This window comes from Eutrigla gurnardus, assembly GCF_963514095.1.
Source record: "Eutrigla gurnardus genome assembly, chromosome: 10".
In the NCBI taxonomy this organism is placed as follows: domain Eukaryota; kingdom Metazoa; phylum Chordata; class Actinopteri; order Perciformes; family Triglidae; genus Eutrigla; species Eutrigla gurnardus.
The window spans coordinates 12,952,640-12,968,788 of NC_139924.1; the positions used below are offsets into that span (position 1 = coordinate 12,952,640).

The 16,149-nt window shown below is 43.6% G+C and overlaps 1 protein-coding gene across 1 annotated transcript in view; it reads right to left on the reverse strand.

The window, feature by feature from the left end:
• Positions 1-16,149, reverse strand: part of ulk2 (unc-51 like autophagy activating kinase 2) — a 32,581-nt gene that overhangs the window by 7,019 nt on the left and 9,413 nt on the right. The window contains exons 4-17 of the mRNA XM_084018637.1: positions 15,262-15,294; positions 14,094-14,130; positions 12,090-12,263; positions 11,512-11,585; positions 7,460-7,561; positions 7,315-7,373; positions 6,958-7,040; positions 6,771-6,821; positions 6,578-6,666; positions 5,592-5,760; positions 4,779-4,836; positions 1,891-2,040; positions 302-447; positions 128-208 (exon numbers count right to left, since the gene is read on the reverse strand). Coding sequence (XP_083874763.1) covers positions 128-208; positions 302-447; positions 1,891-2,040; positions 4,779-4,836; positions 5,592-5,760; positions 6,578-6,666; positions 6,771-6,821; positions 6,958-7,040; positions 7,315-7,373; positions 7,460-7,561; positions 11,512-11,585; positions 12,090-12,263; positions 14,094-14,130; positions 15,262-15,294 — 1,306 coding nt within the window. The remainder of the gene's footprint in view (positions 1-127; positions 209-301; positions 448-1,890; positions 2,041-4,778; positions 4,837-5,591; positions 5,761-6,577; positions 6,667-6,770; positions 6,822-6,957; positions 7,041-7,314; positions 7,374-7,459; positions 7,562-11,511; positions 11,586-12,089; positions 12,264-14,093; positions 14,131-15,261; positions 15,295-16,149) is intronic.

A 16,149-nucleotide genomic window follows, 5' to 3' on the forward strand; every position in this document is an offset into this window, starting at 1 on the left:
TATAGCAACATGTATAGTGCATTCACATTCTTTGCATTGATATGGTACAATGAATCTTATTCAAGTGATCAGGTTAACCAGAAGACCCAGCTATGAAGAGGACAGGTGGATTTTTGTCTGAACGGACCTCCTGAGGAGCTGCGACTGCGAGGCTCGTGGTTCTGCAGGTGACAGCAGCAGTGACCCAGCTGCTCAGGGATGGTGCCCACTGCAAACACAGTAATTAGCATTGTGAGTCCAAGGCATGGCTGGAAGGTGTTATTAAAAAGCTGCTTAGAGACATGTCTGGACATGCCCTTACCAAGAGGCGAGGGGGAGTAGGGCCTGGAGCTGCCGATGGAGAGACGCCTGCCTACTGTCTGAGGGACGTCTGCAGAGCTGGGGGACCCCGACCCCACTTTGGGAAAGCCCATAGGACTAGTGTTGGAGCGCCTCACAGTGCCAGACCTACAGAACACAACCACGGATCAAAAACAGTATGTGAGTAGAGGGATAGATCTGAAGTGCAAGTAAAAGCAGCTTAACAAAAACGCATACAGGTGAGGGTGGAAGTTTCATTTAGCCACCATTTTAAGACATGTAAAAACTTTGAAATTCACAAGAGGTGTAATAAAACGTGTGATTTCACACTCAACTCCAAGTTTAAGGACTCATATCAGCAGCTCTCTGAACAACAGAACTGATCTCCCAGTGGAAAGAAGGGCCACCCTTCCCATCTGCTTTGCCTTCACATAAAAACACCAACAAACCCTCCAAGCAACAGGTTGGGAAGCCACAAGCCCAAGCAGGCACTTTCTGTATGTTCAGTGACAGTGTATGGCTGATTAAATAACAGCCTGTATTTTCATTACCTAGCTTCAAAGTTCACTCCCAAATGGAGTAAAACATTAGGCAAACATTGATATCAACAAACAGGTGAACATTCCAAGTTTTTTTTTTCTAATCACAGTCTTGGTATGGTCATGAAAACGTTCATGTTACTTTATAAATAGTAATTTCCAGTCCCCGAGAAGTTCTGGGGCAAATAAATAAACCGACAACATTCTTGGAAATTAGCTTCATAAATACTAATTCATATATGTGGTTCAGATAAGAAAAGAACAATCTATAATGGTTAAACAATACTTTAATGATTGAGCAGATCCCCCTGCTAACACTCCTGGGAATTTGAAACAGTCCATAAAATGTTTGTCTCAGTTCAACCAACAGGAATCATCTATTTGGGGAAATCCTGCGATTAAAGGGAAGAAAACAGCATGTTGGAGGGCTCAAAGGGTTTTTTGCTGATCTATTTGGGGCAACAGTCTGGGAGAAAATTACCTAAAATATAAATACGCAATCAAGTACCTCAAAATTGTACATTACTGTATTAAGTTACATTTCAGCACAACAAGAACCAAAGCACAGTTGTTTACAAGAGCAACATAGATCTAGACTCCGCACCAAATGATGCATATAATTAAAATAGACCACATTTTCTTCCAGACAAGCATGATTCCTTTAGGGGTCTGAGGTCAACCCATCTGACAAAATCCTGTGAAAGCCTTCATGCATGTTGTGTGGGGCATTGTGTTGTTTTGAGGAGGATAGGATGTAACCCGTCATGCTGTGCTTTTGTTTTTGCTTTCCATCTATACTTGTGTATGTTGTTACCTGCAGACTAACACATGGATCGTATGTTTTCTACTTTAGTGTTGCAAAATGTTTGAGAAGAAACATAAAATATATTTTTTTAATTGTCGCACGGCATGAAAAAGGTACAAAGTCTTGGAAATGTATACATACCGGTATGTAAAATGTGTACTAACACTGTAGCCGCTAAAAAGCTATAACGCTATGTTAAGTCAGAACCCTCCCTTCACTCTCAGGCCAAGCAGAGGAGGCTCTTACCTGGGGGAGCCGTACAACGTGGTGGTCGGGCTGCTGGAGAGGTTCTGCTTGATGCGTTGGTAGTTGCGGATCTGGGTGGGAACAGGGATGGGGGTGGTCTCGGCCCTTGGGGACACCATGGGGGTCTGTCCCGGCGTGGGCTGCGGCTGCCTGGAGGGGAAGAACGGCGAGATGGGGGCAGTTAGCCAGTGGTGGTTCCATGTCCGCAGGACATCTTCAGGGGTGTCAACACCCATGCTTGTGTCAGCAGAACACCAAGCAGGACAACTCTAGAATCTAGGGACTTTGTGTTCTTTGTTTTCTGCTGTTTGGAGGAAGGTTGAAGAACTTAACTTTAGCTTGGCTGATCATGAGGGCAGTGAGTTGGTAAAAAAAAAAGAAGAAAAGTGGGCCAGGCTTCCATGTAAACACAACAGGAGAGCCAATCAGCTTGAAGCTCATTCTGATAGGGGCCGGGCTAGAGGCGGGGCTGGCCAGTGACACGTGCGAGGCACGTCCTCTGTGTGTTCAGCAGACACAGGAGGGGAAGTGCAAAGAGGCACAGCTCATTTGCATTCTTTTGTTATTCCTGAGACAAAATGTTCTCGAACATAGCGAGTCATGACCGAGTCACCCACGAGGGCCTTTGCTTACATACAGAATGCAAAGAAAAGAGGAGGAGTGGAGGGAAAGACCGTTAGAGAGTGGGACCAGTTGGAAACCAGTATTACATAATGATTTGAAGCCTGGGAGGGCCTAGAAGGGAGAGAGGAGGAGGACACGTGAGACCAGTGCAGACAAAGAACCAGAGAGAAGTTGCTTTGTTGGATTCCTGTATTTCTGAAATATAAACCGGACCACGTGCCGCCCTTCTCCTCGCACTTCACACGGATCAAAAAGACATTTGATACAGTAACCCATTATGGGGGCTTTTTATTTTCCCCATGTTGCTTAAAGCTTCATTGATTTCCGCCGAGGCTTAATATGGAGAGGAATTTTGTCCGCTATTCGTTGTTAAAAACCATCTGCTTACGTTGTCTCCCTTTTCCATCTTCTAATCTTCATTAATAATCATCTCTCTCCAGACATCCTGCCCTTCTCTCTATCTCCCCAAACCCACACTCTGCTCATCTCCCTCCACTCCTATCGATCTGGCAACCACAGGGAGCTTCAGGAGCTCTTTGAGAATGTGGCTGCTGTTGCTAAATTGCAAGGGACAACTCCTATAATGAAGAAAATAATTGGTCCTTCCTGTGTCAATGAGTGACTAACTTATGAAAGCGGTAAAGAGTTATTGCTATGGAGACAGCAGTTAAAAGGATAGGAGCGGGAGGGAGTAACGCCGGTCGCACAAACTGTTCGAGGAGGATGAGACAGAATGGCAACAAAGACAAAACAAAGTGAGTGCAATGACAAAGGTATCAGAAAGGGAAGAGCACAGCTCAGCTTGAGGCTGTTTACACAGTTAAACAGGAAAGCGGGGAGATAGAAGAAGTGTGAAAAAGTCTCTTACTAATCCTAAGAGTACTAAAATGTTCCCGCATTAGTCCAACAAGAAAAAAGGCATTAATAGCAACATTTCATTGAAAAAGGGGGAAGTAAATAAAGTAAACAAAGAGCAACAGACAGCAGGGTGCCTCCAAGCTTTAGAGAGGAAAATATCCCTATTTAGCCATCTGAAACAGAATTTAAGACTAATTAGAGAACTCTTCCCTGCAGAGAAAGAGGTCAGTAAATGCTACGAGAGGAGAATGTGGTTGCAGTACATGTGAGCATGTTTTGATCTTTAACTACACAGCTGAGGCTCACTAATAACACTCACGTATTGTTATTGCGGGCAAAATCTGGGGAGTGTGCAAGTCTATTCTTATCACTCAGCCCTCGGTGGGTCAGGTGCTTTATTTAGCACAGCACCACCTTGTTGTTTAGCTCAAGGTCTGATTCATAACCCACTCATCATGCAGATTAGACGGTGGGCAGAAGAATTCACTCATGGATAAAGGGCAGTGCGTGTGATTTGTGGTGAAACGCTGAGAGCTTGTGGCCAGAGAGCTAGAAATGAAGGAATAACGGAGGCTTTGCTGACATAAAAACACATTCAAGGCTGTGTGTGTGAAATGGTATCTGACTCACAGCAGCATGTGACACTTGCATTGAATTGTCAGTCTATTTTCTACTCTGACTCTTTTCAACATCTAGTTCATACCCTGTGAACTGTGTCTGATTAGTCAGTGATGCTCGGCTACATAAAACATTTTTAAAAAAAAGTATCCACAGCATTCACAGCGGCTTTACACACCATTTTAATGTCATTGGTAATTTATATGACCAATTTGCGACCAAAATCTGAAAAACTGAAGCTAGCAACATCAGCTTTTATTGTTGATCACAGCAAGTTGACAACAAGACAGCTCGTAAAACCACAACATTCTCACACTTGTTTTGGTATGGATTCGTTTCAGAGGTGGATTAGAGGCAGGATTTGTTACCTTTGGTCGGACTAGCTGTTGCCCTGTTTCCAGTCTTTATGAGGCTAACAAGCTAACCCTCAGCAAGACAGCAATACGTGTTTCACAAAATCAATCAATCACTAACTTTACTTGTCCGAAGTGGAGCAATTGGTTATGAAACACAGTGCACATAAATATAACACTAAGAAGAGAGAAAAAAAGACGATATATTTGTTAAACGTCACCTTTAATTCTATTTTCATTTATCATGTTTGGCTCCCACAGCTTTACTGCTCATTGACCCTGGGTTCTGAGTTCCTGCAGGCTTTTCATTTCTTAATTTCTTTGTTTACAGCTTTTAGCACTGGTTCATTACAGGTCATGCTGTTAGTCAGGTTCATTGTGTGAGATGTTTGTTTTTCAATATCCAAACTATCTGGTTGATAGCATTGTACTCACCCTCCGCACATGAAGTATTCACTGGAGGGCCGACGACCCGCTCCCATTGGCTGGTCATCTGAGGAGAAGGAAAGAAAGGAATATTAAAGGAGCAACAGCCTTAACTGGTGTATAAATCAACAGTAATTAGGTAATTAAATGCCACTCAAAAGGCCAGCTGACACCGTTATGCTCTGTTCATTGTTTGAGTGGAGTACTAGCAGAAGTGTGTGTGTGTGTGTGTGTCTGTGTGTGTTGCAGCAGGTGTCGAGTAAGAGGGTTCATTACACCAGTCAAGAGGGTAAATGTGCGTAGCTACTGTTTGTGGATTGACGTCTACAATTACAGCATTAAATGGTGAGCAGCTGTCAGATGTGCGTGGCAATGTAACGACCAACAGCATGACAGAAGCAGAAGTAACTTTAACTTATCATATGATAGTATTTCAAGATTGGGCAACCCACTTGTGTGAATAAGCACAGCTACAGGTTTGAGTGAGTTAGCTTAACACACCATGCTATTGTTTTGGTTTCAAAACTTTATAAGCGCTCCCTCTGAGGAACCGTTATATTGATGTGACAGAAAGCAACAGTTGAACTGTCACAACAACGGTAAAGAAGCTGGTAAACACAAAGGCTGACATGGAGCAGGAATTGTGACTGATTCATGTTGTGATACTGTATGCATCACACGAGATCACAATCATTTATCAAGATGATAATCAAATATTCTTAAATAAGATGATCACAAATCATAAGGTGTCCCTACATGAATAAGGGAATGAGGGAATATATGGGAAACACAGCAGTGTAGAGTGTGTGTGGTGGCACTTACAGCTGTCAGTAGAGATGTGAGGCACCAGGACAAAGTCATCAGTGTCACAGGACGAGTTCTTGCTGCTGTTGCTCCCTGCAGACTCCTTGGACAACTGCAGGAAGTTGGGCGGACCGAGTGGTGGGGAAGGCAGACCATCTTCTGCTAGTGTTTGCATGTCTGGGAGAGACTGTGTGTTCACAGAGAGACAGAGAGTGAGAGGAGAGAGAGAGACAGAGAGAGAGAGAGAGAGAGAGAGAGAGAGAAGAGGATTAAGTTATAGTGAGCCTCCTGAATGATACAACTAGGCAGTGCTGACTCTCAACACTCACATCCTGGCGAGTTAGTGTCACTTTATAGTTGTAATATAGTTTATAGTTGTGTAAAATTAAACATTTAATTTCTAGTCAATTTCTATTTTATATAGCATTTGTATAGTTTCTAATGTATGTTTAATGTATGTTCTATGTATGTTATTGCTACTGGATGCTTGAATTTCCTTCGGGATCAATAAAGTATCCATCCATCCATCTATCTATCTATCTATCTATCTATCTATCTATCTATCTATCTATCTATCTATCTATCTATCTATCTATCTATCTATCTATCCATCTATCCATCTATCTATCTATCTATCTATCTATCCATCTATCTATCCATCTATCTATCTATCTAACTCACCCTGCATTCCCACTGCTGCTGAGATTTTTATATAATTTTATTATATATATATATATACACATTATTTTTAGATTATATAATTATTTATATTTTATATACTATTACATTACACATTACTTTATTTATTTTTAACTGACTTAGAAGTATCAGATTATTTTCCCTTTTTCAACACCATGTAACTTTTCAGGCACATTTGTACCTGAAGAAGCAAGCAGGCATAATAAGAGCACAACAGGAGGGCATGGCGAACATTTCATTATCTTTGTCACAGAGTAAGTGCAATGCCCTTTGAATGAGGATTTATGATGCAATATCTAACTCACAGGAGGGGAGTTGTAGCGGATGCATGGGGAGTTGCCACAGGAACTGTCCACCACTGCATTGGAGGTGCTTGGGACTGGCACCGGACACGCTGATGGCATTGAATACATATGATTAATCATGTTTTCAGGTTGGGTGGTGTGAAAGTGTAGTACAGTAAGTTATGTTGCTTGGGAATGTGACCTTTGTTCTTACATTTTTTAATGGTGGATGAAGGCTCCAGGAAAGGATGGCTGAAAAACATGTCTGCAGAGGGGCAGAACAGATCACAGATTAATTTTCTTTACAGGGATGTTATTCTCAGTTTCCTGCCCACGTACAGATGTAAATTAGTTTATAGCTAACTATGGTACAGAAACATTTCTATTATGTCACCACTGACCAAAGTCCATCCTGTCTTTCTGACTCCTCTGCAGCAGCCCGAGCAGAAGGTGGCCAAGTTGTTGGGACGTCTCCCTTGGGATGCTGGGTAATTAGAGCATGGGAACATTAATACTTGTTGGGTGTAAAAACTGCGGCTATGTTGACTTGCCAGCTGTACTTGTGTCACATTCTACAGCAAGTGCAAAGAACAAGTAACCCTATGACACTGGAATATTCAAAGTTAAAGCTACTCAAACTACTAATTAAACGATAATAAACTACCAAATTAATTACAAGTTAATTGCATGTCATAATCTATGAGAAGGGTCAAATTAAGTCTTGGTCGCAATCTGAGTCACATGGTTTTGTGGCTTACATGGGTTGTAGATTCTTGTTCTTCTCATAAAACATCCGTAGGTCTTGGGGACTATTGGCCTGAAAATATTTATATAGAAATGAGATGCACGGACACACACATCTACAAACACATGCGTTACTGGTTTGTTGTGCACAGTATTTACCTGGAACGGTGGCTTGCCGACCAGACACTGGTAAATGACTGTCCCTATGCTCCACAGGTCGGCCTTGGCATCGTAGTTCTGGGACATGATGACCTCTGGGGCCTGAGGGAGGAAAGGTCACATGTAAAGATCGAGAGCCGCGGACACAACACATATGACAAAAACTGACCACATATTGCGCATGAAAACATAGTTAACCTAATTAGGTGACATTAACTATTAGTCAACACTGCACAATAAAAGTCCTGTATTTACATTTACATTTAGGTCATTTAGCAGACGCTTTTGTCCAAAGCGACTTACAATAAGTACATTTGTCAAAAGAAGGAAACAAAGAAACCACGACGTATCATTGCCGATGCAGTAAGAGCTAAAAATAGAACAAGTGCTAGGTCCTCATCTGAGTAAAGTAGTACTTCAAGAGTAACAGTGCTACGATCCGAGTTTTTTTTTTTTTTTTTGCGGGGGGGGGGGGGGGGGTCGAGGGAGGGTGTTAGTGGGTCATGCTATGTAGAGTCGAGGTGAAGTCTGAACAGGTGAGTCTTGAGCCTTTTTCGGAAGATGGCAAATGACTCTGCTGTCCTGACATTGGTCGGGAGTTCGTTCCACCACTGAGGCACCAGAACAGAGAAGAGTCTGGACTTTGCTGAGCGACATTTGTTTGATTTCAGCGATGGTGGTACCAGCCGGCCAGCTGAAGTAGAGGAGCGGAGTGCTCGCTTCGGGGCATGAGGTTTGACCAGTGTTTGAAGGTAGGCAGGTGCCGTTCCATTGATGGCCCTGAAGGCCAGTGTCATCGTCTTGAATTGGATGCGTGCTGCAACAGGGAGCCAGTGGAGGTCACGGAGGAGGGGGGTCACGTGGGAGAATTTGGGTAGATTGAAGATAAGGCGTGCTGCAGCGTTCTGGATACGCTGCAATGGTTTAATCGCATAGGCCGGGAGTCCGGCCAGGAGAGAGTTGCAGTAGTCAAGGCGGGAGATGACCAGTGCTTGGACCAAGAGCTGCGTTGCATCCTTTGTGAGGAAGGTCCGAATCCTGCGGATATTGTAGAGGGCAAATCTGCAGGCTCGGGCCACAGCAGTGATGTTGGGGGTGCAGGATAGTTGGTCATCGAGGATTACACCCAGGTTCCTCGCAGTTGAGGAAGGAAATACTGTGATGCCCTCAACAGTGACCGACAGGTCCATGTGAGGGCAGTCTTTCCCTGGGATGAAGAGGAGTTCGGTTTTATTCAGGTTAAGCTTGAGGTGATGTGCAGTTGTCCAGACAGAGATGTCAGCCAGACAGTCCGAGATGCGAGTTGCAATGTGAGCGTCAGAGGACGGGGGAAAAGAGAGGAACAGCTGGGTGTCATCAGCGTAGCAATGGTAGGAGAATCCATGCGATGTGATAACAGAACCTAGTGATCTGGTGTATAGTGAGAACAGAAGCGGTCCTAATACTGAGCCTTGAGGGACACCCGTGTCCAGAGAGCAGGGTTTGGACATAGAGCCATTCCATGTGACCTGAAAGGTGCGGTTTGTCAGGTATGATGTAAACCAGGTGAGAGCAGAGTCGGTTATGCCAAGTTCAGCCAGAGTGGAGAGGAGAATTTGGTGGTTGACTGTGTCGAATGCAGCAGATAGGTCAAGGAGAATGAGAACGGAGGAGTTGGATGATGTTTTGGCGTCTCGCAGGGACTCGGTCACAGTGAGGAGGGCCGTCTCAGTGGAGTGGGCAGTCCTGAATCCTGATTGGTTAGGGTCTAGGAGGTTCTTCCGCAAGAGATAGGATGACAGTTGGTTGTAGGCAGCACGTTCCAAGGTTTTAGAGAGGAATGAAAGAAGAGATACAGGTCTGTAGCTTTGGATGTCAGTAGCGTCAAGGGTGGGTTTTTTCAGGAGAGGCTTCACGATAGCGGTCTTAAAATCCGCTGGAATGACACCTGAGGTGAGGGAGGAGTTGATCAGGGTGGTGAGGAATGGCAAGATGTCGTGTGAGATGTCCTGGAGAAGAGAGGAGGGAATCGGGTCAAGGGAGCAGGTGGTGGCACGGTTAGATGTAACAAGTGCGTGAACGTCTTCAGAGGTGAGGGGGCTAAAGCTGGTAAGACCATCCGAGTTGAGAGTTGGGGGAGATGTCTTCTGGGAGGGAATAGGCGTGAATGATGAGCTGATGTCATTTACTCTCTTGGTAAAGTAAGTTGCAAAGTCATCGGCAGTAAGGAAGGAAGGGGGCGGAGGGGTAGGAGGGGTGAGGAGGGAAGAGAACATGGAGAAGAGTTTCCTGGGGTTGGAGGCAGAAGAGTTGATCTTTGCCAGGTAGAAGGCAGATTTAGCTGCCGAAACAGTTGAGGTGAAGTCAGAGAGGAGGAGGTGGTAGTGAGCAAGGTCCTCGTGCTGTCCCGATTTCTTCCATTTTCTCTCTGACGCTCGCAACAATGATCTGTTGGTTCGCAGAGGTTCAGACAGCCAGGGAGGGGGGGGAGATGATCGCGCCGGTCGTGCGATTGGGGGACAGAGAGTGTCCAAAGAAGAGGCGAGTGAGGACATCAGGATAGAGGAGGCTTCCTCAGTAGGCATTAAGGAGAACTGTTCCGAGGATGGGAGCGAGGAGATAACAGTTGAGGAGAGAGCGGAGGGAGTGAGGGATTTCAGGTTGCGGCGGCTGGTGACCATTCGAGGCGTAGAGGGGAGGGATGTGGTGGGCTTCATGGGGAGGGAGAAAGTCACAAAGTGGTGGTCGGACACGGTGAGCGGGGTAACAGAGATTGCCGAGATGCCACAGGATCTTGTGAAGACAAGGTCAAGTTGGTTCCCGGCCCGGTGAGTTGGTGGAGAGGGGGAGAGCGTAAGGTCAAATGCGGAAAAGAAGTCGATGAATTCAGATGAGTGTAGCTTTCCCGAGTGGATGTTGAAGTCACCGAGGACGACGAGCGGTGTGCCATCATCAGGGGAGCAGCTCAGGAGGGCATCCATCTCATCCAAAAAGTCACCAAGAGGACCGGGTGGGCGATAGATCACTATGATGTTGAGTTTGAAAGGAATGGTGACAGCGACGGCGTGAAATTCAAGCGTAGATTGGGGTAGGTGGTCGAGAGGAAGGACCTGGTAGGACCATGTGGGTGAGATGAGGAACCCAGTTCCTCCTCCTCGCCCTGTTCGTCTTGGAGAGTGTGAAAATGAGTAGGCAGTTGAAAGGGCAGCTGGAGTGGCAGTGTTTTCTGGGGTGATCCAGGTCTCTGTGAGGGCCAGGAAGTGGAGAGACTGCAGGGAGGCATAGGCTGAGATGGTGTCCGCCTTCTTGACTGCAGACTGGCAGTTCCACAGCCCCCCTAGTACTTCAAGTTCCTTACCGGTGGAGATTGGTGGGTAGCAGAGATTGGATGGGTTACAGCCTCGAATGAAGGGACTTCGGTAAAATCTTCGGTAAAGTATTCAAATGTGTACTACAAGTGAAACATGAAAGTGAAGTTCTACGATGCCGGACAGTTTAAAGACTAAAAAAAGAATCATACTTCAATTATTATATATTTTGTGAGTAAAATCTGAATCTGCAATGTAATCAGTAATCTCTCTCTGTCAGCTAAAAATAGTACTAAATGTAAAGTACACAGCAAGTAGTATAAATTTGAGTTGAATATTTTTTAAATGGTTTAATGGCTTTTTTGTGAATTATTTTGAGGTTGAATGAATTAGAATAGAAACATTCAATACTTTTCATGTCTAAATATCATAATGAATCTATAACTGTTTACATATTGTCCACATTGTGTAACTGTAATGTGCCCCTGGTTTTCTTCCAGCTGCGACTTGAGTGTGTGAAGGACCTTCTGGATATCGAACAGGTGTATTGTGAGGAACCAAGGACGCGTTTAGTGTGAAGTTGTTTGTGTGAGCGGTTCTCAAGAAAGTGGCAAGCAGCAACAGCAGAGGCCAAGCATTAAGCATGTTCTGAACATGCAGGTTTTAAACGGGCACTGCACTAGTTTTAAAATGTCTGCCCTTAGCTGCATTTGTAGACACACACACATAAACATGAACAAAACATGAACATAAAAACACACTGACCATATACATGGGAGAGCCACATAGTGTGGCAGCCATCATGTTGCTCTGAAGGTACCGTGCGAAGCCAAAGTCAGCTGCAGAACAGAGGCATAAAACAAACCAGTCAGGACACGTGTTATTAGTTGGAACTCAAACCACTATTAATGGCTGGGGAGACGACCACTGGAACCAGTAACGCATGCATACAAGTGTCTCGCACTCAAAACAGAGTTGAGACAGTGAACTTGTTATTCTTGTTTCAAAATAAGATATTTTAAGTGTGAGTAGGTATGGCTATGTACACAGAAAAAAAATATTACTTTTTGTCTGTCGTTCTGCTTCAACAAGTCATTATTTGGTTTTTGAATTCAAAAGTTAGACCAACTAGGGGAGAGTGACTTTTAAAAAAATAGTTTTTATTGTAACTACAATTTTGGATTCTTTAGCTGCTCGACATTGTTTTTATTTCAGCCTTCTAATTCAGTCAATTATGTCTTGATGAGCAGTCAAAAGATAGGAAATACACTACATATGGCTCACTAGATACATAAGCACTTTGATATTAGTCCCAAAAAACGTTTTCATTTAAATTCTGTTACCTATTTTAATGCGGATGCCGCTGATGCTGGACTTCTTGCGACCCACATATGACAGCAGGATGTTCTGTGGCTTCAGGTCACGGTGGATGATTCCTTTGCTGTTGAGGATGCGCATGGCAGCCGCTATCTGCTGGAGGAAAATCCTCAGCGTCTCTTCTCTCAGTGTCCCCTTTGCTAAAGAAAAGACAGATAAAGAAAATGGTTTACAACAACTTCTGCTTGTTTAGAAGGAAACTCCACAGGGCACCTTTCAGTAAATCAAAATGATGATTTTCTTTCTTCCTGCTGCCTAGTGAACCACAGTTAAGAAACATTTAGCAGATTTTAAACCAGATCTCTTCTTATCTTGTTCGGTATATAGCGTGAAAAATCTGTTGTTCTTCCACATACCAGTGACGTGACGAACTACAAAGTTGCCCTTGAAAATGGCTAAGGATGTTATGAATGACGATTCTTTAAAATGTACATTTTACAGTGCTTTGACTGACTCAGATATGCAGACATATTGAGCCCAAATTGGGATTCGAACCAGCTTCACTTGACGTAAGCCCATAATTAGCATATTCTAGCAAACAGTGTGAATTGAGGCAGTGAAGGTCCTATTCCCTGGTGGTAGTGAAATAAATCTAATCCGATGAGAAACTAAGAGGATTCCCCTCTCTCTATCAAGCCATTGTGATAACAGTGTAGGCATAGATCAAACCAGTAAGCTTATCAACCTTAATCTAGGATTTGGAGGTTTGCTCTGCCCACCACGGTGGACCAGCTTCGAACATGGAAACGTTGTGTAAGTTGTGTAATCATTCACTAGTGAGATTCTCTTACATAACAGTCGATGGCCAATACCAACGCATCATATATGTAAACAACGGTCACAGGGACGAACGAGTTCAAGATGGGCAGCCAGTTGGCTGACTCCTGGGCCACCCTGCCCCCGCTGGTCTGACCTTGACCCATTCTGTAAATGTGGACATGTTGGGCAGGTACATGATGCAAAAGTACAGCGATAAGGGAGCCGTTCCAGCAAAACAATCAGAGCTTTTATGAAACAGAGGTGTAAACACCTGTGGTTATCTGACATATGTTTTGGCAAACTGCCATTCATTACGAGGGATTTGAGATTCCATGAGTCAACCTGATTTTAACTCTGCAAAACTATTCACAGCAACTATAATAACACAAACTTTGCATATTATTATTATTTCAATTTAAGAAAGAAAGAAATCTGCGTGCCGCTGTGTCTAAAGCCTATCAGCTTCTCCTCCTGTGTCTGTGGTCCACCAGAGGTCTACGATAGTAGCTCATATCAGTCCAGAGACCAGACCATGTGGAGGAACCAGACACTGTCCATGGTCCAAACAACAAGGTCACTGCTGTATTGATGTCTAGATGACGCTATTGTCAGTGTTGATGGAGCAGCTACAATGGCAGAAAACAAGTATTTTAAAGGTTCTTGTCAACATGATGTAGTTATTTTGGCATTCTTTTGATCTGTTTATTGCAATTAAATCACAGCTAAATAGTTTAGTGTGGGTTCATCCAGCTGTAGTAAACCAGCTGACGTGTGTCTTGATAGATACAGTGAATCCAGCTTGGTGAAATTCACCAGCACCCCTGTGTGATGTTATGAACTCAGACAGGATGTCGTTTGTTTTTTTTTACTGTTTTTTTTATGTTTTACATGTTTTCCATCACATTCACCATTCAGCTTAAGGCGAGTTGTTGTTCTATGAAGAGAATCGCTGACCTTTCTTCAAAACTATCAGACTCATAAAAGCTGTGCTGACTGACTCTGAAACAGAGAAGGGAGTGTAGTGGTTCCCACACAAGCTTCCCCCACATGGAAAACATGAAGACGTACAAACACTCACAGATACACAACATCTACAACATCCCCACATGACACAAAGATGCATTATTACACAAACTATTCAACTCACATAGAAGATGACTGCACACATACCCACACCCACACTCATACCAGCTGCAGTCACATGTGCTTACCTTGCAGATAGTCGGCAAGATCACCTCCATTACAGTACTGTGTGGGGAGACAAACAATCACTATCAGCAATAACTACATTTAGGTTCAACAAAGTGAAGCAGAGAAGCAGGGATGAGAGAATATATAAGGTGAATTTCCATTATTGGGATAATCGTTAATATCATCATGAGTGACTTGGAAAAGCTGTCTAGCTGCTATCATGGTAGACGTGAAAATTCAGTCTGAGTTTAAAAATAGGGGATACAGTAGGATACAGTATTTCTTCAGTCAGTTTCCGTTATTAGGAGGCTTTCAGGGTTGTGACTGTTTTTTAATGCCAGTTTAATTATTTTAAAGCACATTTTCCCAATTCTATCATTAGACTTGCTCTAACCACCTGAAGCCTTTTTTCCTCAATGAGGCATTCCTTGCAAAAGACAAGGCTTTTTCCTGAATCGCTTGCACAGCTTTTCGATGAGTGGCAGACTCTGGCTCTTCTGACCTGTAGCTCTGTGCCGCTGCTTCCTAAAGGCTTGGGGAAGCAGCTTTGAGCTGCACTTCATTGGAGGTGCTAGGTTAAAATTTGCATGTACAATAAGCCATGTGATGGTGAGCTTCATGCTGGATCAGCAGGGTTAGTTTTGCATTTCCAGCTCTGATGAAGAGCTGCACACTTGCACTGCTTCTGTAAACTGTGTCTCATCCAGAGAGAGTCCTCAGGCAGCTGTAGCACAGGTCAAACGTTCTGCCAGCTCTGAACAGACATGTGTTCAACAGGCTCTTCATTAGTTTATCTTTCATCTGGGTCAGCTTTGAAAATAATGAATGTAAATGTATGTAACCTAGTCCTATGACAGCTGATCCACACACGCACAGATTCCAAAGGAGTGATTGAGTATTCGGTAGAGCTGTCTAAACATAGATCACAACACGATTTCAAGCCAAAGGCTTTCGGGGAAAACGGTGGTGTATTTCTAGGGAGTAACTTGAGGTTCAGTCAAGTTTGTTTTCAACCCTGCAGCAATCTGGGAGTGTTGCGAAACATGTTACTTAAAAAAAAAAAAAAAAAAAGCATTTGTAAGGTGACTAATTACTCTCACAGTAAAGTAACACATTAGGTTGAAAAACAACAGAGAAGAGGCTATGAGCTCTGACTCATCACACACACAGTCACGTTTCTGTTCTTACCTCCATGACGAGGAAAACAGAGTTGGGTGTTTCCTGGAAGAGAAGGGACACAGAATCAGTTACAAAATCAATTGATCCTGAAGCAGTCATCAGCTCAACCACACAGTCATAAGAAAACAGACCAAAAACCCACAGTCCATAAAACCAGCGATTAGTGTTTCTGATAAAAATAAACATAAATACATAATAATGTATTTTTGTCTCAACATAAGACAACATAATTTCATCTTTTTGACAAGTTATAGAATATGTTCATGACAACATTGCATAGTCATCACACACACTGGATAGACCTTTATAAGAAAGCATGCTGCTGTTACATGTACATATTGTTTCAGTAACAAAATGCTGCTTCTACTTTCATGCTGTTGCAAAGTACTCAATTTAATGCCATCAAATCTGCAAATGAAGGTGTGCATAAATTATAGCAATTTTGATTCCGATTGCCCTCAAAACACAGGTAAGGTGCCCGAGTTCCCAAAATGTTCCAACTACAACTATCTATTAAAATGTGCTATAGTTCAAATTCTGAGCACATTTATTGGGTTTTCATGACTTTCAAGTGAATCACTTCATTCACGGCCGTCAAACCATTCTGTATTTTAAAAAACACCAGGGGAACATGGTCTGACCACTAGCTACACCACCGTGCCACCACACAGGTCACTGGCGTGTTTGTAAGTAGCTCAGTCTTTTCCAATCCTGTGTGTTTTCTCCACTTGAGGCAGGTGGTAGTGGGGGATGGGCCACCAGTATCCATTCTGACTGTATGTGTGAGAACATGTGTATGTCAGGGGGGCAGGGTTACATAATGAGGATTTATTCTGCAGTGCAAACAGGAGAGGAAGGGGGATGGGAGTAAATGGCCACAAAACACTTGGAAGAGTG